General features: G+C 47.5%; 2 protein-coding genes across 18 annotated transcripts in view; both read left to right on the forward strand.

The window, feature by feature from the left end:
• epb41l3b (erythrocyte membrane protein band 4.1-like 3b) overlaps positions 1–14,510 on the forward strand; it is a 30,653-nt gene extending 16,143 nt beyond the window's left edge. For 2 of the 17 annotated variants that reach the window (XM_053882568.1, XM_053882561.1), the window contains exons 7-26: positions 38–256; positions 809–896; positions 1,418–1,462; positions 1,893–2,045; positions 2,364–2,461; positions 2,561–2,736; positions 2,851–3,041; positions 3,414–3,998; positions 5,153–5,206; positions 6,078–6,113; positions 7,723–7,908; positions 8,431–8,478; positions 8,731–9,366; positions 10,072–10,119; positions 10,545–10,622; positions 11,278–11,352; positions 11,426–11,524; positions 11,816–11,896; positions 12,082–12,197; positions 13,738–14,510. In XM_053882568.1, the coding sequence (XP_053738543.1) occupies positions 38–256; positions 809–896; positions 1,418–1,462; positions 1,893–2,045; positions 2,364–2,461; positions 2,561–2,736; positions 2,851–3,041; positions 3,414–3,998; positions 5,153–5,206; positions 6,078–6,113; positions 7,723–7,908; positions 8,431–8,478; positions 8,731–9,366; positions 10,072–10,119; positions 10,545–10,622; positions 11,278–11,352; positions 11,426–11,524; positions 11,816–11,896; positions 12,082–12,192 (3,007 nt within the window). In that variant the 3' untranslated portion in view covers positions 12,193–12,197; positions 13,738–14,510. The other 15 variants (XM_053882564.1, XM_053882571.1, XM_053882565.1 and 12 more) reach the window with 15 other exon arrangements.
• A 701-nt stretch (positions 14,511–15,211) lies between these two features.
• Positions 15,212–20,142, forward strand: LOC128769487 (zinc finger and BTB domain-containing protein 14-like). Its single transcript, XM_053883247.1, has 2 exons — positions 15,212–15,343; positions 16,713–20,142. Exon 2 carries the CDS (start codon positions 16,736–16,738, stop codon positions 17,903–17,905), a length of 1,170 nt encoding a protein of 389 aa, XP_053739222.1. The 5' UTR covers positions 15,212–15,343; positions 16,713–16,735; the 3' UTR covers positions 17,906–20,142.
• Positions 20,143–20,830: the final 688 nt, after the last annotated feature.

The following is a 20,830-nucleotide window of genomic DNA, read 5'->3' on the forward strand; positions in this document are numbered from 1 at the left end:
TGTGTAAATATGACCAATATCTTTGTGCCCTCCTCAGGTACTACCTCTGCCTTCAACTGAGAGACGACGTGGTTTCAGGTCGGCTTCCGTGTTCTTTCGCCACCCACACCGTTCTGGGATCGTACACAGCTCAGTCTGAGCTCGGCGACTATGACCCTGATGAAATGGGCAGCGACTACATCAGCGAGCTACGCTTCGCGCCAAACCAGACCAAAGAGCTCGAGGAGAAGGTCGTGGAGCTTCACAAAACCTACAAGTGAGTAAACACGCAGCCTCTGTGGAGTACAATTTTTTTACACAAAATACAGAACATTTGAACTGAATTTCTTCATTACCTAGCGTTTTGTATGTTAAATATGTGGGTTTTCCACCTGATAAGCATCACTCTTCCGTCCATTATTTTGGCGTCACCGTGTGATGAAAAGATGAAATGTTTTTATCATCCACTCATTAAAACTCACCTCTCTTTTGTCCAACTGTTGGCTTCATGAGCTTCACATTCCTGCTGTCCATCATTGATCTGTGTGTAACGTGAAGCGGTCGTGTTGAGCCAGAGACAGTTCCTGGATTCACTTCCCGACTATTCTATAAATGGCTGGAAGAGTCATGTTACTCTGCAGAGCCCACATTAAAATAACCTATAAAAATCAGCCATTAAAACAGGAAAATCCTGCATTTGGCTGACGGTTTGGTGCAATAAAAGATGTCTCTTTCTGGCTTTATTGGGATTCATTCTAATTCTAATTATCTAATGTGCGTTTTATTGAGCAGAAAACCTGTGTGCAATCAACTTTTGTTTCTCGCTCAGGAGGATGACTCCGGCCGAAGCCGAAATGCACTTCTTGGAGAATGCAAAGAAGCTGTCCATGTACGGTGTGGACCTCCACCACGCAAAGGTACATAACTGTGTTTACAATGTGAATTCTCGTCTGATGGATGAGCTACAAACTGAGTATTATTATTTCATTATGATCTCCCTAAAAGATTCGATGTGGAGTCATTACTTTCTCCCCTGAAAGCTTTAACACCCATTTCACCCACGCTGTCAGTAGTGACGCTTGCAACCACAACACAATTGCTTCACAAAGTTCATGCCTGTCTCAGTCGGGTTTCAATGTGATGCTGATTGACATGGTCATTAATCACTGTTGTCTGGGAGTAGAAGGTTGAGTCTGCGAAACCTTGTCACCAAAGACTGTGAGGGACATTTGTCTTGGTGTGTATCGTGTTGGAAAACAGCTTGAAATGTTCACAATAAATGGGAGTGATAAAATGGTGACTGCTTTAAATCCATCAGTGATAGAGGTTACACATGATAAAGAGCTGTCAAAGCGCACCAATGTGCTCATAAATAAGAACAATAAGTGTGTGTCAGACCAGCATCCTTCTTTTGTCTCCTCTCTCGCTGAATGCCAAGTTGGTAGGGAGTCTCTATGAAAGCTTGGCTCCTGCTGAGGGGGAGGTAAGAGGCTCCGCTCCATGTACTCACCTGAGTGTATGTGTGGTTTCCGACCTGTGCATGGTTTCAAGAAATCGTAGCTGTCTCCTTCCTGAAGTGTCACTTTGACCTGCTCATCTGACGTACTGTGCAGTGAAGGGCATAAGTCCACGCTTACCCCACCATTGACTTCACTGTAGCTTCTGCCTCTTAGTGACCCCTTAAGTCATTATTCACCACCACTGAACCTGCATAGAGGAGATAAGAAAACCATATGCCTGACTCCACTTTCCACCTGCCTGCTTCTCAAACAAACTGCTGCTGTGCACTGGCTCCTGGACACCTCCCATATATTGGTCAAGTTTCCGTTGAGAAGATTGTAAAATGTCAAATGGATTCTGAGCCAAACGGTGTTCATTTTGAGGAAGTTATTTATGTGGTTCTCTGTCCTCAGGATTCAGAGGGAGTGGAGATCATGCTGGGAGTTTGCGCCAGTGGCCTCCTCATCTACAGAGATAGATTGCGGATCAACCGGTTTGCTTGGCCCAAAATCCTCAAGATCTCCTACAAGAGGAACAATTTCTACATCAAAATTCGGCCTGGAGAGGTAACTTATAGGATGTCAAGATTTTGTTGTTAATAACTTGTTATATGACAGGTGGTATAACCCCAGTGTTATTGCATATATAACTGACTTAATCTTGTTATTTCGGCACACTCACGGTGCGATTATGAAGTTTAAGATAACACATGAAACAAGAAAGAACAAGAAACAAGGCGTGTTTCGTTAGGTGCGACACACAATTCTTATTCCAGTTACCTCATTTCATCTCTAAGTACAGTGAGAAAATACTCAAACATCAGTTTCTAGATCAGTTGAGACAAACACTAACATAACGTTCACTCCTTCAAATTTCTCTTTCAGTTTGAGCAGTTTGAAAGCACAATTGGCTTCAAGCTTCCAAACCACCGTGCTGCCAAAAGGCTGTGGAAGGTCTGCGTAGAACATCACACCTTCTTCAGGTGAGGTGCAAAACAAGAGCCTGGGTTGTTCTACGGTAGCATGGAGACCGAATGTGAAATGGTTAAGATGAATTAATGATCTTATTATTATTCTTCCAGGCTTGTGTCCCCCGAAGCTCCCCCCAAAAAGTTCCTTTCTCTTGGTTCCAAGTTCCGCTACAGCGGCAGGACGCAGGCTCAGACACGCAGAGCCAGCTCTCAGATCATCCGTCCAGCCCCGCTGTTCGAACGCTCCTCCAGCAAACGCTACAACATGTCCCGCAGTTTAGATGGAGGTGAGGTGGTCGTGACTCAACCGTTACCCCTCGTTTTAACCATCTCAAACATTGAACTTTCATGTCTATCTACTGTCTGTAAGTTGACTCTGCTCCACCCCTTTCATGTCTCAGCCCCGATTATGGAGAACCATGAATCCCTAATGAAGGACAGTGCTGCTGACGGGGCAGCCAAAGTCATTGCCAAAGGAGACACTATCACCACGGTAACAGAGAAAAAGGCAGAGGAGGAGAAGGCGGAGAAGGAAGATGCCGCCCAGACGCCTGACGCGGCGGTGACCACGCCGCTGAGAGCAGACACCAAGGTAGAGGGCAGACAGAGAAACCAGCAGAGGCTTTCACCTCTCCATTTATTGTCTCGAGTCACATGTCACAGAGGTGAATCATGTTGCTGAAAAGCTGCTGTCACTTTCCTGAGGTTTTCGTTTTGTTTTGTTTTCTTGATGGGTTTCTTAATGGCTGACAATTTCCCAGTTGATTTCAGCTCAACCCGCTGCAGTAGACCGTAAAGCTTTCATCTTCTGTGCGCTTTACTAATTAGTTTTTCTTTTCTTGTCCTTCCTTTGACCCCACATTATACTTGTGTGTGTTCATGCGTGTTCGCCCCCCCCCTTCCCCATCGCTCCTCTCCATTTACACACACACGTCACCCTTTGATTGACATCCTCTCCCATCAGTGCTCCCCTCCTGTATACACAACTGACCCCCTCCACTCTGAGCTCTCGCTACCTTCATCTCCTGTTTCATCGACAAAAGTGCGGCGGCGGCGCAGGGAGAAGGCGCGTAAGCGGGCCTCATCGGTCAGCCCGGTGAAGAACAGCGCCGGCTGCCAACGCAGACAGGCTCGGTCAGACCGCAACGCCGCCCTCCTAGAGGAGCAGGCACTGCTGCTGTCGGCCCGCAAACAGAGGCTGGAGGATGCCAAGAGGCGCGGCGGCACTCTGTTTTCCTTCTCCCTGCACCTGCCTGACCTTTCTTCCATCTTGGATGAAGACGGATACCTCACATTCCCGGACCTATCAGAGATGCGCTTCCTCCCAGAGTGCGCGCAGAACTTTCTGCCCATCAAGTCACCGTCACTCATTCCCTGCTTCCTCTTCATCTTCTTTTTCCTTCTCTCCACGTCGTTCTCCGTCCCCTACGCGCTCACCCTCTCCTTCCCCCTGGCTCTGTGTCTTTGCTACTTGGAGCCCAAAGCAGCGTCCCTGACCGCCACCTTTGCCCAGGGCTACCATGACCATGACAGTTCAGAGGAAGAGGAGGTGTGTGGTTGTACTCCTGTGTGTTTGAGTATCAGCCTCTACAAGTCCATTGACGCTCCCTCTGTCGTCTGTTACCTCGCTCTGCTGCGTCACAGTCCAGAGCCCACCTGGAGACTGTCTGTCCCAGCGTCTCTTAGCTCGCCTACTTTCAGAACCTCATCTCTGCCCTGTCACATCCTCATCATGTAGTCTGCATCCTCATCGACCACGTCACGTCAAGTTCACAGAGATGTAACTGCAAGTCCCCCATTTCATCATGTGACTCCACGATCATGAGAGGGTTCGCCACAAGAGTCCACCTCACTCTATCTAATGACCTCTGGGTGAAGACGACAGTGAACAGTTACTGATGCAGTTGACAATGAAAGGATGTGAAATATTAAATCTTGCTGTCATAGTTATTAACAGATTACCTTAAGTTTTTTAGACCAAGCAAATTTATAAAGCTTGAACTTCAACACAGGTCCTTCATGACTATTTAAGCCCTAACCTCATCAGAAGTCAGCTCTGTGCCTAACCCATCTCAGCACCTCCATTTATTTATGTTGTTAGACTCCAAATTACGAACAACTCGACATCAACTCCAGCCGCACGCAAACCACTTCATGTCTCTGCATCGTTATCGCTCAACAGCGAATGAATCATTCATGTCAACATCTGCTCTAAAGCGCTAATGAGGCCATTACTCGCTCTTTTTTGAGCCCAAAACTTTAGAAATCCCAAATTGTCAGTCGGAAAGTTGATTCTGATGCAGAGAGATGGACTAATGCATCGCAACATCCCCTGTGTTAATGTGCATGGAGAGGAGGGGGAGGGCCTGAAAGTCAGGTTACTTTGTGTCATGTGACGCCACATTGGCCTGAATATCTAAACACGTCTTGTCAAATTGATACAACGTTCCACTGAACTGACCGAAGGTTTCAACTTCCTCTGAGTCTGTTCCGCTTTATTTTCTTTTTTTCTTTTGCTTTGAATTTTCTTTTCTTTGCTCTTGATTCTTCGTGGTGTTGAAACGGAGCTCATCCTCACTTGTGTCTGTTGTGACCAAGAGTCTCTGTTGTTGCGCGCGTGCATTCTTCAGGTGTTTACAAGTTGCCTTTCCTTGCTCTCTCACTTGCTTCCTGGAAACCGTTCTGGTCTGGCTCGCTAAACAGACCGACAGCGAGCACACAGACTTTGCTTTTGATGGCGAGATGACGGCCACTGAGGTTTGTACGACGAAACGTGGACAAGAAATGGCGATGATGATGCTGTTGTTGACAATGATGATGTTATCTGACTCATCAAATCAATGTCCTGCATGAGACACATTGGGTTTCTTTTTTGGTTTTCCAATTGCTGCACAATATTGGTAGCACACATGAGTTAAATGTAGTTACATTTCGATTAACTTCATTTAGTTTAACAAAGGCTGTCTAATCTAGTCCTTAAGATATCACTAGTAATGATCACGTGTCGAGGAGTTCGAGACAAATCTGGTTGCGAGGAGCATGTGGATGCTTTCTTTTCTGAAATTGTGTCTCATTTCTTGTGGATTTCTTCCTTCAAATACCAACTCACGCTGCAGCCCATCATAACAAAAAACTTGAAGTTGACCTAAATAATACAAAAATATTGCTTATTCTAATGGCACACTGTTGACACTCACACGCTCTACTGCTCTGTCAGGAATTCTGATTAAAATTCCTCAGTAATGCTGAGTGAGATTTGAAACTAGACATAGGCATAAAAGTCAGAAATAATGCTGCATTTCTGTCTCCTCTGATTCTCTGTTTTGCTGCCAAATATACGTGCGTTGCAATTTGTCATCACATTTATTTTACTGCTGTGCACTGCACTCCTTTTTCTGCTTTTGACTTCTTCTTTTGGGCATTGATGAAATAACCATTTTTCTCATCAGCCATTCTGTCAGCTGTTTCCCTGTTCCAGATCAGTCCTCATTACTCTTTCATGCTTTCCTTTTACACCTATTGCTCTCCGCCTCTCTGCACTTCTTTCTGACTTGTCACCTACGTGCATGCAATCCATGTCCTGACCGTCTTCTCACGCCGACTCTCTGCTCTATCTTCTTGCTGTCAGTCGGAAGCCGACGAGGACTCTGAGATGCCGACTCAGGTACTGAGGGCTTATGTTGTGGCCCTGCTCGGTGCATTACATCATCTCCACCTACCATTTATTTGCCCTGAATAACTGCTGTCGCCTCTTGTAAAATAAGCCTTTCAGTTATTTTTCAAGGCAAAGCCCCCTCAAATAGCTGCCTCCTCCTATTCATAAGTCTTCTCCATACTTTCTTGTCTTACAGTATAGTTTCATAAGACGTGTAAAGGGGGAGAACGTTTTTATCAAGCACAGTAATCTGATGCTTGAGGTTGGTGAGACAAAGGCATGGCATGTGGGTGCTTCCTACTTTATCAAGTGTGATTGTAACCAAGGCAGTTTCATAAACACGAGACTCCATGTTGGTTGTGTATTAGCGTGTAACATCGAGAGAAAGAGGAATAGAAGCCAAACAGTTTCTAACTAACTGCTGTGTGTTGAATTTAACCCCAAACTGGATCGCTGCATGACAGTTTCAGTGGTAGCTTCTTTATTTTAGGACCACCATTTGTGTTGCTTTGCTGTGTTTACATGGACTGCAATATATATTCTGGACTAGATGTGTTTCTCACTGAGGTGCACTGATCATGGGAAATTGCATTATCATCAACTGACTTCTAACTACAGGGGTTTGATCAATTGAACTTACTGTACTTCACTGTATTTTGTAAGGTTTCCAACAAATGTATTACTGCTGCACTGATGCCAGTGTTTAACTGGTGTGTCGATGATCAACTCTTCTGTTACGCAAGTGTTGTTGATAGTGTTTATCTCAGTGGTTATTTATAATCCTGCTGTGTCTGATTTACTGTCTCTGCTGTTGGCAGTTTTCTTGATGAGCTCTCTTTAAGCACAAATAATAGTTTAAAACTTCTCAAGTGATCTTAAATGAGCCCCGCTGAGGGTCTGCGGCGGATTCTCGATCAGCGGGGACTGTGATGATTACAAATATATGATAATGGCTGACGATTATGTGGAGAATTGGAGCTTTAAGGCGACGTTGGTTTTAGTCTTGTGAGCGTACATTATATTACTAGAATGATTCCCTCGACTAATGTATTTTCAAGATACGTGTTTCCACATGTGTAAGGTGTACTAGAATGTGGTGGTCAGAGAAGTCAGACTCAAGTGGTTTGGACACGGGGAGAGAAGAGACAGGGGACGTGTTGGTACCCAGCAAAAGAAGGAGAGGAAGCAACTGTTGAGGTTCATGGATGAGATGAAGGTGGATATGAAGAGGAGAGGTTAGCTGGGTTAAGTGGTGGAGTATCGAGCGATGTTGTCCCTGATGCCTTTTATCAAACAATTTGATGCATATTTATTTTTTATCATTTTTTTGTGCGTGAGGACCTGCTCACTCAGATTTGAGTATAAATAGGAACGTCTCCGGTTATTGCTGTCCATGTAAATGTTGACATGAAGGCGGTGCATGGAATGACTGCTCCTAAATATAGCAAAGTAAAGATGTGCATCAGAGAGTAAACGGATGAAGCCTTCTGAATTATTGCTCCCCCAGAGATAATATCACGACCTCCACGATATTCCGCTGCCTAATTAAAGCATGAGTCATTCCAGCGTGGCGCTTTTGGCTTCAACTCCCTGTATTATGATTGACTGGCAACTGTAGGAGGCTGAAACCCCAACAGAGGTGGCCAAGCACCAAACCAACATCAGCGAACTGAAGCGCTCCTTCCTGGAGTCCGACACGGTCATGCCGGGCCTTACCGAGTGGGAGAAACGCCTCTCCTCCTCCCCGGCTCGCTCACCCCGAGGCGATGAGGCACCTATGATCGAGCCGCTGGACGTGCAGGATGTAAGCGCCGGGCCGGTGAAGTCTGAGCATGTTTGTGTTTGAAGCATGGTGTCAGCGCAGGCTGCGTGCTGAGTTATAGCTGCTGCGCTTCCAATGCACAGCGTGGACGGACACTTAAGTGCTCTGGGCTTCTAAATGGATTCGCTGCATGTTTAATGAGAATTTGAGGACCTTGATGGAAAACATTAGTCGCCACGTCGTTTAGATTCAGCGTTTCAATAACGCCGCACATTAAATGGAATGAACGTCTTCGTCACCAGCAGCTGTTGAAAAACATTCATTTAGCGCCGTGATGGATCGAGAAGCCATTCATCCGAAATGGGCCTGGTGTGGGCCGCGACGTGAATAGCTATTGTGTTGTGCAAAATCCATCAGCAAACCGGAGCAGGTAAAAATGCCTCCGACTAATTACGTCTTTCAAAAGCAGGTGTGTGCGCGCAGATCGACGCTCCTCTGCTTAGAGGCTGTTGGCAAACTTTCTGCTTCGATTTGCAGTGATTGTTTATTCTCTTTGTTCTGCAGACTGGCGATGGGCCTGAGACAGCGGAGGAGAAACCAAAAACCATTGAGGTAAAGTAGTTTGTTTAGGGAAAACTTTCAAACCACACTGTCTCAGAATCTATCCAAGACCTCCAGTCTGTCTTCTGTCACTTTCTCTGCTTGTGTCTCAGCCTTCTTATCGCTGTCAGAAGTGGCTTACATTATATTTCTTTTCGTGATGGACATGTGTCACCTAAGCTCTTCGGTAGACTCCCGATGCCAAGGTCGCTCCAGTCTATTAATGTGAACCATCCGTTCTCAATAAGCCAAGTGTCTCCCCAGGCGGCATCTTATTCGGTGAAGTATGTGATGGATAGTCTCCTCACTGAGGGGCCCACCTCCTCTGGACCTCATGGGATCAGTCTGTCAACCACTCTGGACGACGACGTGTTCATAGACACCACCCTCAGGGACGTGGAGGAGAAAACTCCCGACTCAGAGAAGGTCAGCCCCGGAGCCGTCCGACAGGAAGTGTCCCAGGCCATCATCGGCAAGAAAGGGACGCTCATCATCCTGAAGGATGCCGATGACAAGGCGGAACCGGAAGACAGAGAGCCCGGTGAAGTCCTGGCAGCTCTTGACACAGAAGCGATGGAGAATGGTTTGCCGTCTCCAGAAGAAGACGAGTATTGTCTGGACGAAGACGCTTCTGCTGAGGAAGCCAAGACCAATGGGTTGCCTCATCATGTGATCGAGACAATATCTGAAGAAGTGATCCAGATAAGAGTCGTTCATTCGCCCAAGAAGGCCATGGCGTCCTGGGTGTCAGAGGCGGTGAAGGACGGCGCTGCCGAGGTCATCGGCACGATGACAAACGAAGTCAAGGAGATGAAGTTTGAGGAGAAGAAAACCGAGTTCAAAACATTCAAAGACGGCAAGATGCTTGTTTGTGAATCTCCAGCGCCGTCTGTGGATGGGGTAGTGTATGACAACAACATTCCTGCTTGTTGGCCACCATCCTTCCCAGATTTACCCTCATCGGCTCCCCACCAGACAAACCGGTCTGGCAGCCGTGCAGTCCTGCGCTCTGCATGGCCCACAGCCCCTAACAACTCCACTGTCTGCTCTCACACAAGCTCAACAGCCGTTTTCCGTTGCGACTAAGCTTCCGCCGCTTCTTTTTAATTCAACTTTTGTGTTCGACTTTGTTGACGGCAGTGCCGTAGCAGCTGGCTCCCAAAGCCGATAAGAGTCGGCTTTGACTCCTTTATTTGTTTTGCTCTGCTGCTCCGTTCCTCTCGCTGTTATCAGCTCCCCCCAGCCCCCCTCCGCTGTGCTGTGGCTTCACAGCCGCTGGGCCAGTCCTACTGCTGCACCTCATCCCCCTCACTTCTGTCAGGCTCCGCAGAAGAAATGAATTGTATGGGTTTACCTGGAACCAGATTTCCCCGGGTTCTAATGAACATGAGAGAGGAGCAGAGAAACTGTCCCGGTTCCTGCTGCCTAATCTGCTGTTTCATTTCCACATCTGCTCACTGGTATTCCATACAAGCCACAAACCTGTCTCTCTTTTTTCACTGTCACCTTTAATTTGACCTCCCTTCTTTGCTTGTTTGTTTCCATTGTAAGTGTCTTTTCTTTTTCTCACTGTTGAACTGTCTGTCGATTCTTCTATCCCATCAGTCCACACTTGGATGGGTTTCCTCTTCTCTGAGTTCCACCGTTCTGAAGGTGACTCTCTTGACTCTTCTGTATTATCTTTGGTTGTCACGTATAAACCTCTTATAAACCTTTTTGGTGTCAGTGGCTGCAGGTGACGCCTGTTACCCAAGTGACAGTCCAAATAGCTTCAAGATTGACTGTGTTTTTGGGTGAGGAAGCAGGAGGCTAGCCACGGAAAGTGAAAGTGATCCTAGTTGAGCTATGTTAGTGATATTTTTGTGACGGAGAATACTTTATTTATATACATGTTTTACTTGTTTTTAGCACATGTAACACACATGACTTGCCTGATTCAAAGTTAAACTGTCAAAAACAGCTGTTCTGAAAGTGTGAACCACTTTTTCCTGAAAAGACACCTTGTAGTCAGACTACTTGGTCGTGAGTGCAATTGTCATACGAAAATAAAAAAACAGTGATACAATTTCACTTCACAGACATCGGCAGATTTGAAGGAGAAACCCGCCGTTGCCTCGGAGACAGAGCCAGTTCCAGCTGAGTCGACTGTGACCACGGTGAGTATCCCGCTGAAGCTGTGGGGGCTGAAGACAGCAGCTCACTATCACGCTGATCATGATCAGATTCTCTCGTGACCTCCTGAGTTGAGCCATGGTATAGTGGAACAGAAAATCATGCCCGGAAAATGAAGGTGTTGCTGGTTCCCAAGGTTTTAGTCGAGCGTTGTGATGCAGGTTATTGTCAATGGAGGAAGAAGGCAAAGATGAAAAACAGTGTGAGGACAGCTGAGGCCTGTGGTATGAGACTAGAGCTCCACACTGTGGTGCAAGATAGTACTGAAGAGAAGGATGAGCAGTGAAGAAGATCTCACTAAACTGAATGCTATGACCAAAAACTTTCTGAGCTTCATACCTACCTGCTTATTTACATCCGATCAGTTCCCTGTGTTGGTTTTAAAAACATGTTTGTAATGGACAGTGGCGTTATGAACTGCAGCGCCGCAGATCAGCCAACCTTTAGTTGGGACCCGCCTGATGGAAGCCGTGTGATTTTCATTCAGGCTTCATCGCCAGGAAGCACATGACTTGTTTACTCCTCATGGGCTCTATTTGGCAAACGTTTGTTTCATTTTCTTTTACACGCGGGATAATGTTTCATTGATGAGCTCCTCCTTTATTTGTTTTAATGGTGAGGAATGTCTTCCTGCTCTAGAGTGCTGATGCAGCTACCAAAGAGATCCCTGTGGTGCACACAGAGACCAAGACCATCACCTATGAGTCCTCTGAGGTGAGAAACCGTGCCGATGCCAGAGAAATGTCACAAGTTGCCTCCTGGATAAACGTCTGACTCGGTCCACCAGGCTGACACCAACGGCGACGCCGACCCTGGGGTCCTGTTGAGCGCTCAGACCATCACCTCGGAAACCACCAGCACCACTACCACCACACACATCACCAAGGTCAGAGGTCAACCTTAGTGTGAAGAGGAATTCACTGCATATGTTGATTGTGTTTTTCTCCCCCTGAACTAACGTGCTGCGGGAGGTTTCTTTGTCATCATTAAATAGATTTAACAGATGATATTAGCTGAGGTCTTCACCCTCCCTGTGGTCTTCATTAAAGGCCTCATTTCCCCTGGATTACTCCGTTTATCGTGGCGCTCATGAATTTTCTATCAACCGCTGGGGTTCAATAGCAGCAGCCACATCACCGCCGTCTCACTGGAGTCTCCTTCTCTCTCTGTCGGTCAGATGGTGAAAGGCGGCATTTCAGAGACAAGAATTGAGAAAAGAATTGTCATCACAGGAGATGCGGACATCGACCATGACGAGGTTATTACAGTTGTTTATCCCTCCCTCCCCTGAGTCAGGGTCTGTGACGACCACTGGCGTCCATGATCTCTGCTCCTCACTCAATTCAACTGGACTATTGTAACGCATTCGCTTAATAACAACAACATCCCCCGTTCTCTGTCTCCCCCTGCTGACCCCCTCTGGCACTGCACTCCCGTATATAGGCTCTGGCTCAGGCCATAAAGGAGGCTAAAGAGCAGCATCCTGACATGTCAGTGACCAAAGTAGTGGTACATAAAGAGACAGAGATCACGCCAGAGGAGGGGGAGGACTGACCCAGGTAAGTTTGTCCAGTCCCAGTCCCACTCCTGGTCCCTGTCTTGTCTGGCCTTCTAGTCTGCTCTGGGTCGCTTCTCGCTGCTCTCCATTCTCGAGCATGCTGCTCTCCCATCCGGGTTCTCTTCACTGGAACAGTCTGTAGCACTAAAAACGCATCATCCTGTTGTCATTCCACCTCCACCCCCCTCCCACACACACACACGCACACACACACACACCGCCCTCCTCCGGGGGAAGCTTGGCTCCTGCATGTGAACAAGACTCCGTAATGAGCCCCAAAGCCTTCACAGGAAAGCTCCGGCTCGGTCACGCAACTGCACCGCGGTGGAGGAGCAGGGAACGCCCCCTGCTGGAGCTTCAGCGCTCTCACACACACCACTTCTATAGGTTTCGCGGTCGCTATGCTTCCTGGTGTTTAGACACCGATGGCAGTCAAACATTCCTATCAATGACCTCTCTATTGACTTTGGTGCTGAGTCAGCACAAATGGGATCCAACTGTAAACATGCACCAGTCTCTGGTCCATTTAGATTTGATTTGGTTAACTAAACTCCTCCTGAACGTTGTTACATTTAAAGCCAAAGAAGTGTCAGATTGCAGATATAATAAATGTGATCAGGCCAGTTTGAGCATGTGAACATGCATGACTAACGACGCATGTTTCCATCATCATCTCATGAGTGTTGCCATGACAACCACCTTAACAACAATTATCTGGTCAGAGTGAAACTGTGCGGAAGCCGCTTGCGTTTCGACTCGCCGCCTCCATCCTTTTTCACGCCTCACAATTCCCACCCTGAGACGTGCGCCTTCTTTTGCCTCTCCAGCTCTTTCACCTTTTGAAGATGTTTGTTTTTTTTTTGCGGCAGAACATTTCGCGCTTGCTTTTACCTCGGACTGAAGGGAAACAAGCCTGAGGTGCTGGCTCGGGATGAGCATGTGTGCACTTGCGTGACTCACTGGATGGGAATGTTTTGCTTTGTTTCTTTTGCCCTCAGTCCACTTGTGTGTGTGCGTGAGAGAGAGCATGCAGTCGAATGTGTGTTTTACATCCTAGTATTACCTTTGTTTTCCTCCTCTGTGTCGGTCACAGAGCAGCAGGCGTTCACTCTGCTCTTAGGAAGATAACCATGTTAATCACATTAGATTCAAACAGGGGGTGGAGTCGCCCCCTCTGTGTGGCCACTTTGATACACAAGGTGTGTGACTGCAGACTCTTCTCTCTTGGACCGGGTCCAGCTGCAGGGTTCTGATTCTGATCCGGACTCATGGGATTGCATCTGTGGAACGTGATCCTTGTTTTGGATTCAGATTTTGGGAGGATGGAGCCGAGTTACTTGGGTTTCAGCTATTTGTCTTTGTTTAAGAGACCAAATGCTGATGGGGTTTATGCTTGTAGCAAATCTAATCTAACCTTATGTTGAGTTGTGATTCAAGTAGCCGTTTTGGATCAGAATCAAACCCCCAGCAGACCCGACTGTTCCACTGACGCTGGACGTCTGAGTGGAACAGGACGCTCTAACGTCTGTTTCCTTTTCCAGGAGTGAAGCTGATGCCTTTTTCTGTTCAACCTCCCAAAAAGCAACATCCAGATTTCCACATACTCCACCTGGATCCACCGAAGACTAGACGCGCTCCTGCCCCGCTCGCCGCAGGTCCAAACTACCACTTAGAAAAGCAAAAGCAGTGCATTTATGCATGAGAAGGACACCACATCTGCAAGTTCCCAGAGAAAACCGTTTTGGGAAACAGTCCCGCGCTGCGTCGCACTGTGCAGCTAACCTGCTTCCACTGCCTTATGAGTTCCACCTGTTTTCATGACCACCAGGAAGATGATTGATGTAGCAGCAGTTTATTTATGAGATGAAGCCATCACTCCACAGCAGGAGCTGTAGCTGTCAGTCACCTCGCCGCCTTCACTCCAAGACAGATCACTGCTCGTCTGTACATATCAAGCTTCACCGGGACAGTAGCGAGTCCCCACCCCGCCCCCCCATCTTCGTCATTTGTACTTGAATTTTACTTTTTATGATCATTTCAGTGTGTTTCTCCTCCTCCATCGTCGCTATACCGTTTATCATAACCAGCTCCGATTGCCAAGGATTTTAAAAGTCTATAGATTTTTATGTGCCTGTGCAGGCAATGAATGTTTTCCAGAGTAGAACGTTCCAGAGAGCCAGAAGAAGAGAGTGGTGATAATCCCTGGGAATATATATCAGCTGTCTGCCTCCCTCATGTCGTCAGCCGTCTCACCCTGTGTTGTACTGCAATGTTCCTCCTCCAGATGGCCAAATAAAGTGGCAAATACAGCTCCTGTCTTCGTGTGGCGCATGGTTTTTGGAGCACATGGTTTTATTTTTATGGCAAACAATGAGGAAGTTAGTGTATAATCACAGTGTTACCGAACACATGATTATACTGGCTCGGTTTATGATCTTCAAAGCAAAGTGACCAGAACCTACTCTGTATCAGTCCATCTCTGAGGAAGATCCTTGGAAAAATACATTAAAATAATCCATCAGACTGGACGAGCCATTATAGGATTTATACTTGATTATACTATACGATATAGTTAGCTAAAGTATATTCAGCAAAGAGAGTCAGGCCAACAGCTCTTAACTACGAATGTTGTAAATCTATTACAAAGAAATGCTTTGTATTGCTTTTTGGTTGACAGCAGTTTTGTGAACTTCACCCACGTCATGCAGCTCTAAAGAGCGTTAAAACTCTATTATGGTCCGAGTTGGTTAAAAATTAAAAAAGACGCCACGAACTTTGGCGTCTTCTTTACACCTTAAAAAAAATAATAAACTTCTTTAAATCAGTTCATCACTTTTTCTGGGCTCCGTCCTGCTCTCTCGTTGCAAACTGACACTGATGAAAGAGGGTCTTCCACGAGCAAACTAGGAAGATGTATATTATTATTATTTATATGCTTCACTGACGAATAGAACAACGCAAACAACGCGTCTTCGCAAACATAGTTGTCGCAGTGCTCTCCCCGCCCTGAAGGTGGCAGCATACCTGAGCCTCACTTCCTGTAATGGCCACAGAGCAACAAGAAGAAGAAGAAGAGCCAAAACGACAGCTCTGGACCGTCGTCGACTCGCCTTGCGTGACAACACCAGGACCGCGTTCAGGCTTCGGGTATGCACCTTCTTCTATGTCTTCCAGTCTGTTCTCCCGCGTCACGCCGGGCTGAAAGCGTCGCGCGGGCGGTCGATGCGGCCGCCGGCTGCTGCGCGCGGTTCTTCGCAGTTAGCGAAGCATCGGAACATGCCGATGGAGGCTGCGGACCAAAATGGCTGGGCGCAGTGAAATGTGAAGTATTCTCGCTCGGCTTCTCCCGCTGACGCCAAACGTCTCCGCGAGCCGAACCTTGCGAGCCGACGCGAGCTTTGCGTGGCTCCAAGTGCCTCTGGCGCCGTGTAAATATGGACTCTGTGAGCGTTTCTGCTGGTGTCGCCTCCGCTGAGGCCTAACGTGTAACATCTCCGCGGAGTTGCTGCGTGTTGCGCTCGTCGACTTCGAACTGCGTCGCACCTTTTCTTTTACGTTCAGGAACTTCTTAGTCCCGGAAAAAATGTCGGGGGAAAAAAATCTATTAGTGGTGTTTATTTGCTAACACGAGAAGCTCCGCCCCTCAGCTGTGCGCTGAGGTTTTCGCATTTAAAGTCCAGCTGGAACCGTGGATCACATCGGGATTCTTGAACGTTCACGGTGCAGTGGAACTGTGACCGGAAGAGGCCACGGTAGTCCAACGAGTCGCGTCGGTCCTGGTCACGGGATCCAGTGTGGGACGACGTCCAGCCTGGATTTCAGTTTACTTTTTGATGTTACAAGCATTTGTTGAACCAGGAAGAGCCAGAACTTCTCTGGAATTCCGTCCACCTTCCCCAGCTTTAAATGATACTGCTCATCTGTTCACATCTGATATCATGACGTTATTTTCAGACTGTGTTGAGCGTCAACTGCAGAACCCTGCCCTCCACCTCAGCTTCTTTTTTGTTGACATGCAGTCGCGAGCACCCTCTCCCCTTATTTGCATTTACCTTAGCTAAGGTTCGGCTTCCTGTGTGAATGACTGTTTACGAGGATGCTTTTTTTTAACCCTATGTTTTGAATCATCGATCAGTTAATAAAGATTGTCGTCTTCTGGACCGGATTTCTCTGCCACCCAAGCTCTCCATTCTCTCTGTCTGTGGAGTTTGATCTTTGAGTGTAAAAGCTGTTATTGTGTTACACAGTTTCATTTTTAATGTTGCACTCCAGGCTGAAGAGGCAGTTCTCCTCCTTCTGTGTTTTTATTCCTCAAACGCTGCAAGCAGTTCTCACACGTAAGAACTGGTTTGCTTTGTTTTGTGAGCAGCTTGAGTTTAGCGCCACCAGCTGGACAGTTTCTTCGCCTTCAGAGAGGAATGTTTTGCTCGTGTTCGCATCATGCCAACGGGAGGCGCTCTCTCTTGTTGGCTGCTTTTCCTGTTCGCGTCACTGATGGCTTGTGTTTGCCCTCCAGGTTGCTCCTTTCCGACCAGCAACATGTCCGACTTGCTGAGATACATCGACTATGACCACAAGGCCACTTTCCTGAAGATGCTGAACCAGCAGCGGATGGAAGGTGAGCACTGCGACGTGGTGGTGGTGGTGGAGAACATCGAGTTCCGGGCGCATCGCTGTGTCCTGGCCGCCTGCAGCAACTACTTCAAGAAGCTTTTCAAGAAGCAGAACGAAGAGGACAACTCCATTGTGGAGCTGGACTTCATCCGCTCCGACATCTTCGAGGAGGTGCTCAACTACATGTACACAGCGCGGCTGGCGGTCCGGAAGAAGGACATCAACATGATGATGTCGTCCGGCCAGATCCTGGGCATCAACTTCCTGGATAACCTTTGCACGCAGAAGCGCGAGCTGACCAACATGAAAACCCGCGAGAACCAGGCGCCCGGAGACCACGGCATGCGGGCTCAGGACGCCATCCTGAAGGAGCTGGCCATGGAGGAGGTGCGCAAGAACAGCTTCTACGACCAGGGCATGGATGGCATGGGCGCCGGCGGCTCGCATGTGGCACCCGCGCACAACTACAACACCAGCCTGGGCAAAGAGCAGCACAACCACGGCTGGGGCTCGTCCACCTCCAGCGACATGAAGCTGGAGTACCTGCTGTACGGGCACCGGGATCACGGCACCTGTCAGACGCCCGCCGCCAAGCCCATGGACCACACCGCCAAGAAGGAGCGGCTGCTGACCGCCAACCGCCCCTATGGCTGTGAGCACTGCCCCAAAGCCTTCACCACCGCCGCACACCTCAAAGAGCACCTGAAGATCCACTCGGGCTTCAAGCCGCACCGCTGCGTGGTCTGCGGCAAGGCCTTCATCCGCGGCCCGGACCTGAAGCGCCACGAGCGGGTGCACAGCAACGAGAGACCCTTCGCCTGCCAGCTCTGCGAAAAGGCCTTCAAGCACAAGTCGCACCTGAAGGACCACGAGCGGCAGCACCGCGGCGAGCGGCCCTTCAACTGCGGCTCCTGCGAGAAGGCCTTCATCAAAGCCTCGGACCTGAAGCGCCACTGGAACACCATGCACAGCGGGAACCCTCGCAGACAGATGTCGCTGTCGCCCGCCGCCTCCCACGCGCCGGTGGACACCGGCGACCAGAGGGACTGGAAGCTGGAGACCGGGCCGCACTCGCACGCCTCCGGAGACTGCTGAGGCTCCGCCTCTCACGGACCATGAGCGTGTTTGCGGCCGGCGCGGCGCCCAGAGCTGGGCGCAGAAAGGCCACGATGGAGTTGTTTTTTTTTTTCACCTGTAAAATCTTGTAAATGTTTAGTTCACTCGACTATATTTTCACAACTTTCGGTGCGACAGCATCAGGACGGCGGAGCGTGCGGGTGCCAAACAAAAAGGTTTTTAATTCTCTGGAATTAAACTTGAATCAAAGGCGGCGACGATCCTTGTGTTGCCCGACTATCCTGAGTATTAAGGTACCGATGCTTCCATTTTTTTATTTTTTTTTTAAGTTTCTTCATTTACTCGCTCCGGGTTTCCTCCCGCCGACCCGCCGCCGTCCCCTCAGACTCCAGGGTTTTTTAAGGACAAGATTAAGTTGGACTTTTCACGGGAACTGACTGTCTGTTTGTGACTTGCGAAGCGAATAGAGGAGTCGTGGCGCCAGAGTGGTGGAACCATAGTCATGTGGATGTTTTTAAATGGACGTGTGTAGTTGTGTTGATATTTACACTGTAAGAGTTTTTGCATTTGACACGGATGAAACCAAAGTCTTGGGCGTCGGCGCCCAAGCGAGCGGCCGACTAGATTTACTGTTATACAGTAAGCATCTTCAGCTACGGACAGTCAGCGACCCACCTTTGTAAATACTGTAGTTTAGTTTGTTGCACAACTAGAGAACACAATAACGATTTATGCACATATATATATATATGGCGTTGTCCTTCTCCCACACTTTGACAATAAACACCGTCTGCTGTGTTTTAGAGGCCGTGCCGAGTTTTGTGTCTGCCGGTGCCATAACATTATGTCCTTTCAAAGCTGCTGTGTGGGCGCGCGGTCACTTGACATGACAGGAAGTCACATGACTCTTATCACGGCAGAGCTGCGTAGGTGGTCATAATGCAGCAGCTTGTTGGTGCTCAAAAGGCTGTTTTTAAATTCTAATTTAAACGTATTTTTATTAAAAAAAGGTTTTGATTGGGTTATAAATGTATAGATAATAATATGAATCACAGATCAATAAGTCGGAGGGCAGCGCGGTGGAGCAGTGTTCAGTGCTGCAGACTCTCAAGTTTGAGTCCTGATAGTCGACAGGGTTTGGACCAGTGTGGAGGTTCTTTTCATGGTTGCCTCTGTCCCAAAACCTTCATGACCCGCAGGTGGGCGTGGTCATCCTTCTATATGGGTATTGTCGCCCCTCCTGGCCTCCCCAGTGTGACCCCATGTAGGGAGTCAGTGGCATGGAAATAAGCGTAAATATTCAAAAGAAAATATGGAAAAAGATCCAAGCCAATATTCACAATTAGGAGCGGACAAACCTCTGGATCAGCTGCTGAATGTAGAAAAAGTTTGCAAAGGACAAGTCAAATTTGGAGAAGCCCTCAGAGAGCACAGACCTCTGCCAAGCAGCTTCAGTGCTGCAAGTATTCCTGGATCCAGGTGGGGATCCGGATCTCTCCCTAAACGAACTTGTGTGTCCAGTGTCCCATGCCACGTATTTCCTGCTAATGTCCAGTTATTTTGAACACAGACAAACCAACGCCATCGGAAAGTCGACCTCTTCTGTGGAGGTCATTTCTTCAGAAGTGGGTTCATGACCCAGGAAAGAAACGAGACTCTCGGCTCATAAAATTGAAAATCTAATTTCTTGAAAAATATTTATGTAAAGATAAAATGCTGCAACAAAAATTTCAATAAAAAGTTGATGGATATACTCAATTAAGCTGAATTTTACAAAAAATAACGAAATATAAACAAATGAAAAAAGTCAAATTTGAATTCAGCATTAAAAAAAAGGAGTCAACATATGTCTTTAAAATCATCTTAAACACTTGGTTAAATAGAAGCTTCATCGTATATAAGGTTGTTGATATTAACATGTGGTGACCAGCAGAAGTGGCATCTGAGACCTGATCCGTTGAAAATGAGCCGCTGAAGTGGCGTTAACACACAGAAGTGTTGGTCCAACTCGTGTGGTCCGGTGTGCAGTGAGAGCGTGCGTGTGCGTGCCTGGATGCCGTGACTGCCTGTGCGTGTGCAGAGCCGTGGGATTTGAAGCAGAGCTTATTGTGTGCGAGTGTGTGTGCGCATCTAAGCCCATTAATATGTGTGTGCACGCATGTGTGTGCAGCCCGGGGGCGGGGGTTGGTCATGCGTGTGGATCCAGCCGTGCCCGTGTGTGTGTGCGCGCACATATGTGAGTGACAGGCGGGGGGCGGGTGCGCTGATGCGTGCGCTCATCTGTGCGTGAGGATCGCGCTGCCTCTGTCTCCAGTGCGTGAGCCGCATGTTGGCGCATGCAAATGTTCGCCCGGGTGAGTCACGCACACACGCGAGCGCGGGTTCGTGTGTCGGCATGAAGCAAAGTCTGCTTCAAAGTTCCGACGTTTTCAATGAATTGATGGAGTTGTTGAGGCAGCTCAGCCAGCAGGGGGCAGCACAGCAACAGAGGACAGGTCTGAAGGACAAGCGCTCTGATAAGTAGCTGATCTTCATCTTACACTTTTTACCTCTCATGATGCTGTTTTTTATTCTCTTAAAGTTGCTCTAGCTGATTTATTGTTGGTCTCTTCCTGTTATCTTATTAAAATATAACATTTCCGCTTTTATTTCCTCTTTGTATTGACTAGCTGTCACTGCACTGTTGGATAATTTTCTTAGACTTCATTGATTTTTATTTTTTAGTTTTAATGTTTTTTATAATATACTATTTAAATAAGATCCATTAATTTTTATTTTTACATAATTCCACTCTTATTTTCCATTAAAAAAAACACCCAAATTCTAATATAAACGTATATAATAAAAAAAAATATGGGTTTTTTTTTTTTAACGACAGTAATCATGTCACTAACATCACTAAAATATTTTTACATCTACATTTATTAATCATGCATGTTAAGC

This window comes from Synchiropus splendidus, chromosome 13, assembly GCF_027744825.2.
Source record: "Synchiropus splendidus isolate RoL2022-P1 chromosome 13, RoL_Sspl_1.0, whole genome shotgun sequence".
NCBI classification, from domain to species: domain Eukaryota; kingdom Metazoa; phylum Chordata; class Actinopteri; order Syngnathiformes; family Callionymidae; genus Synchiropus; species Synchiropus splendidus.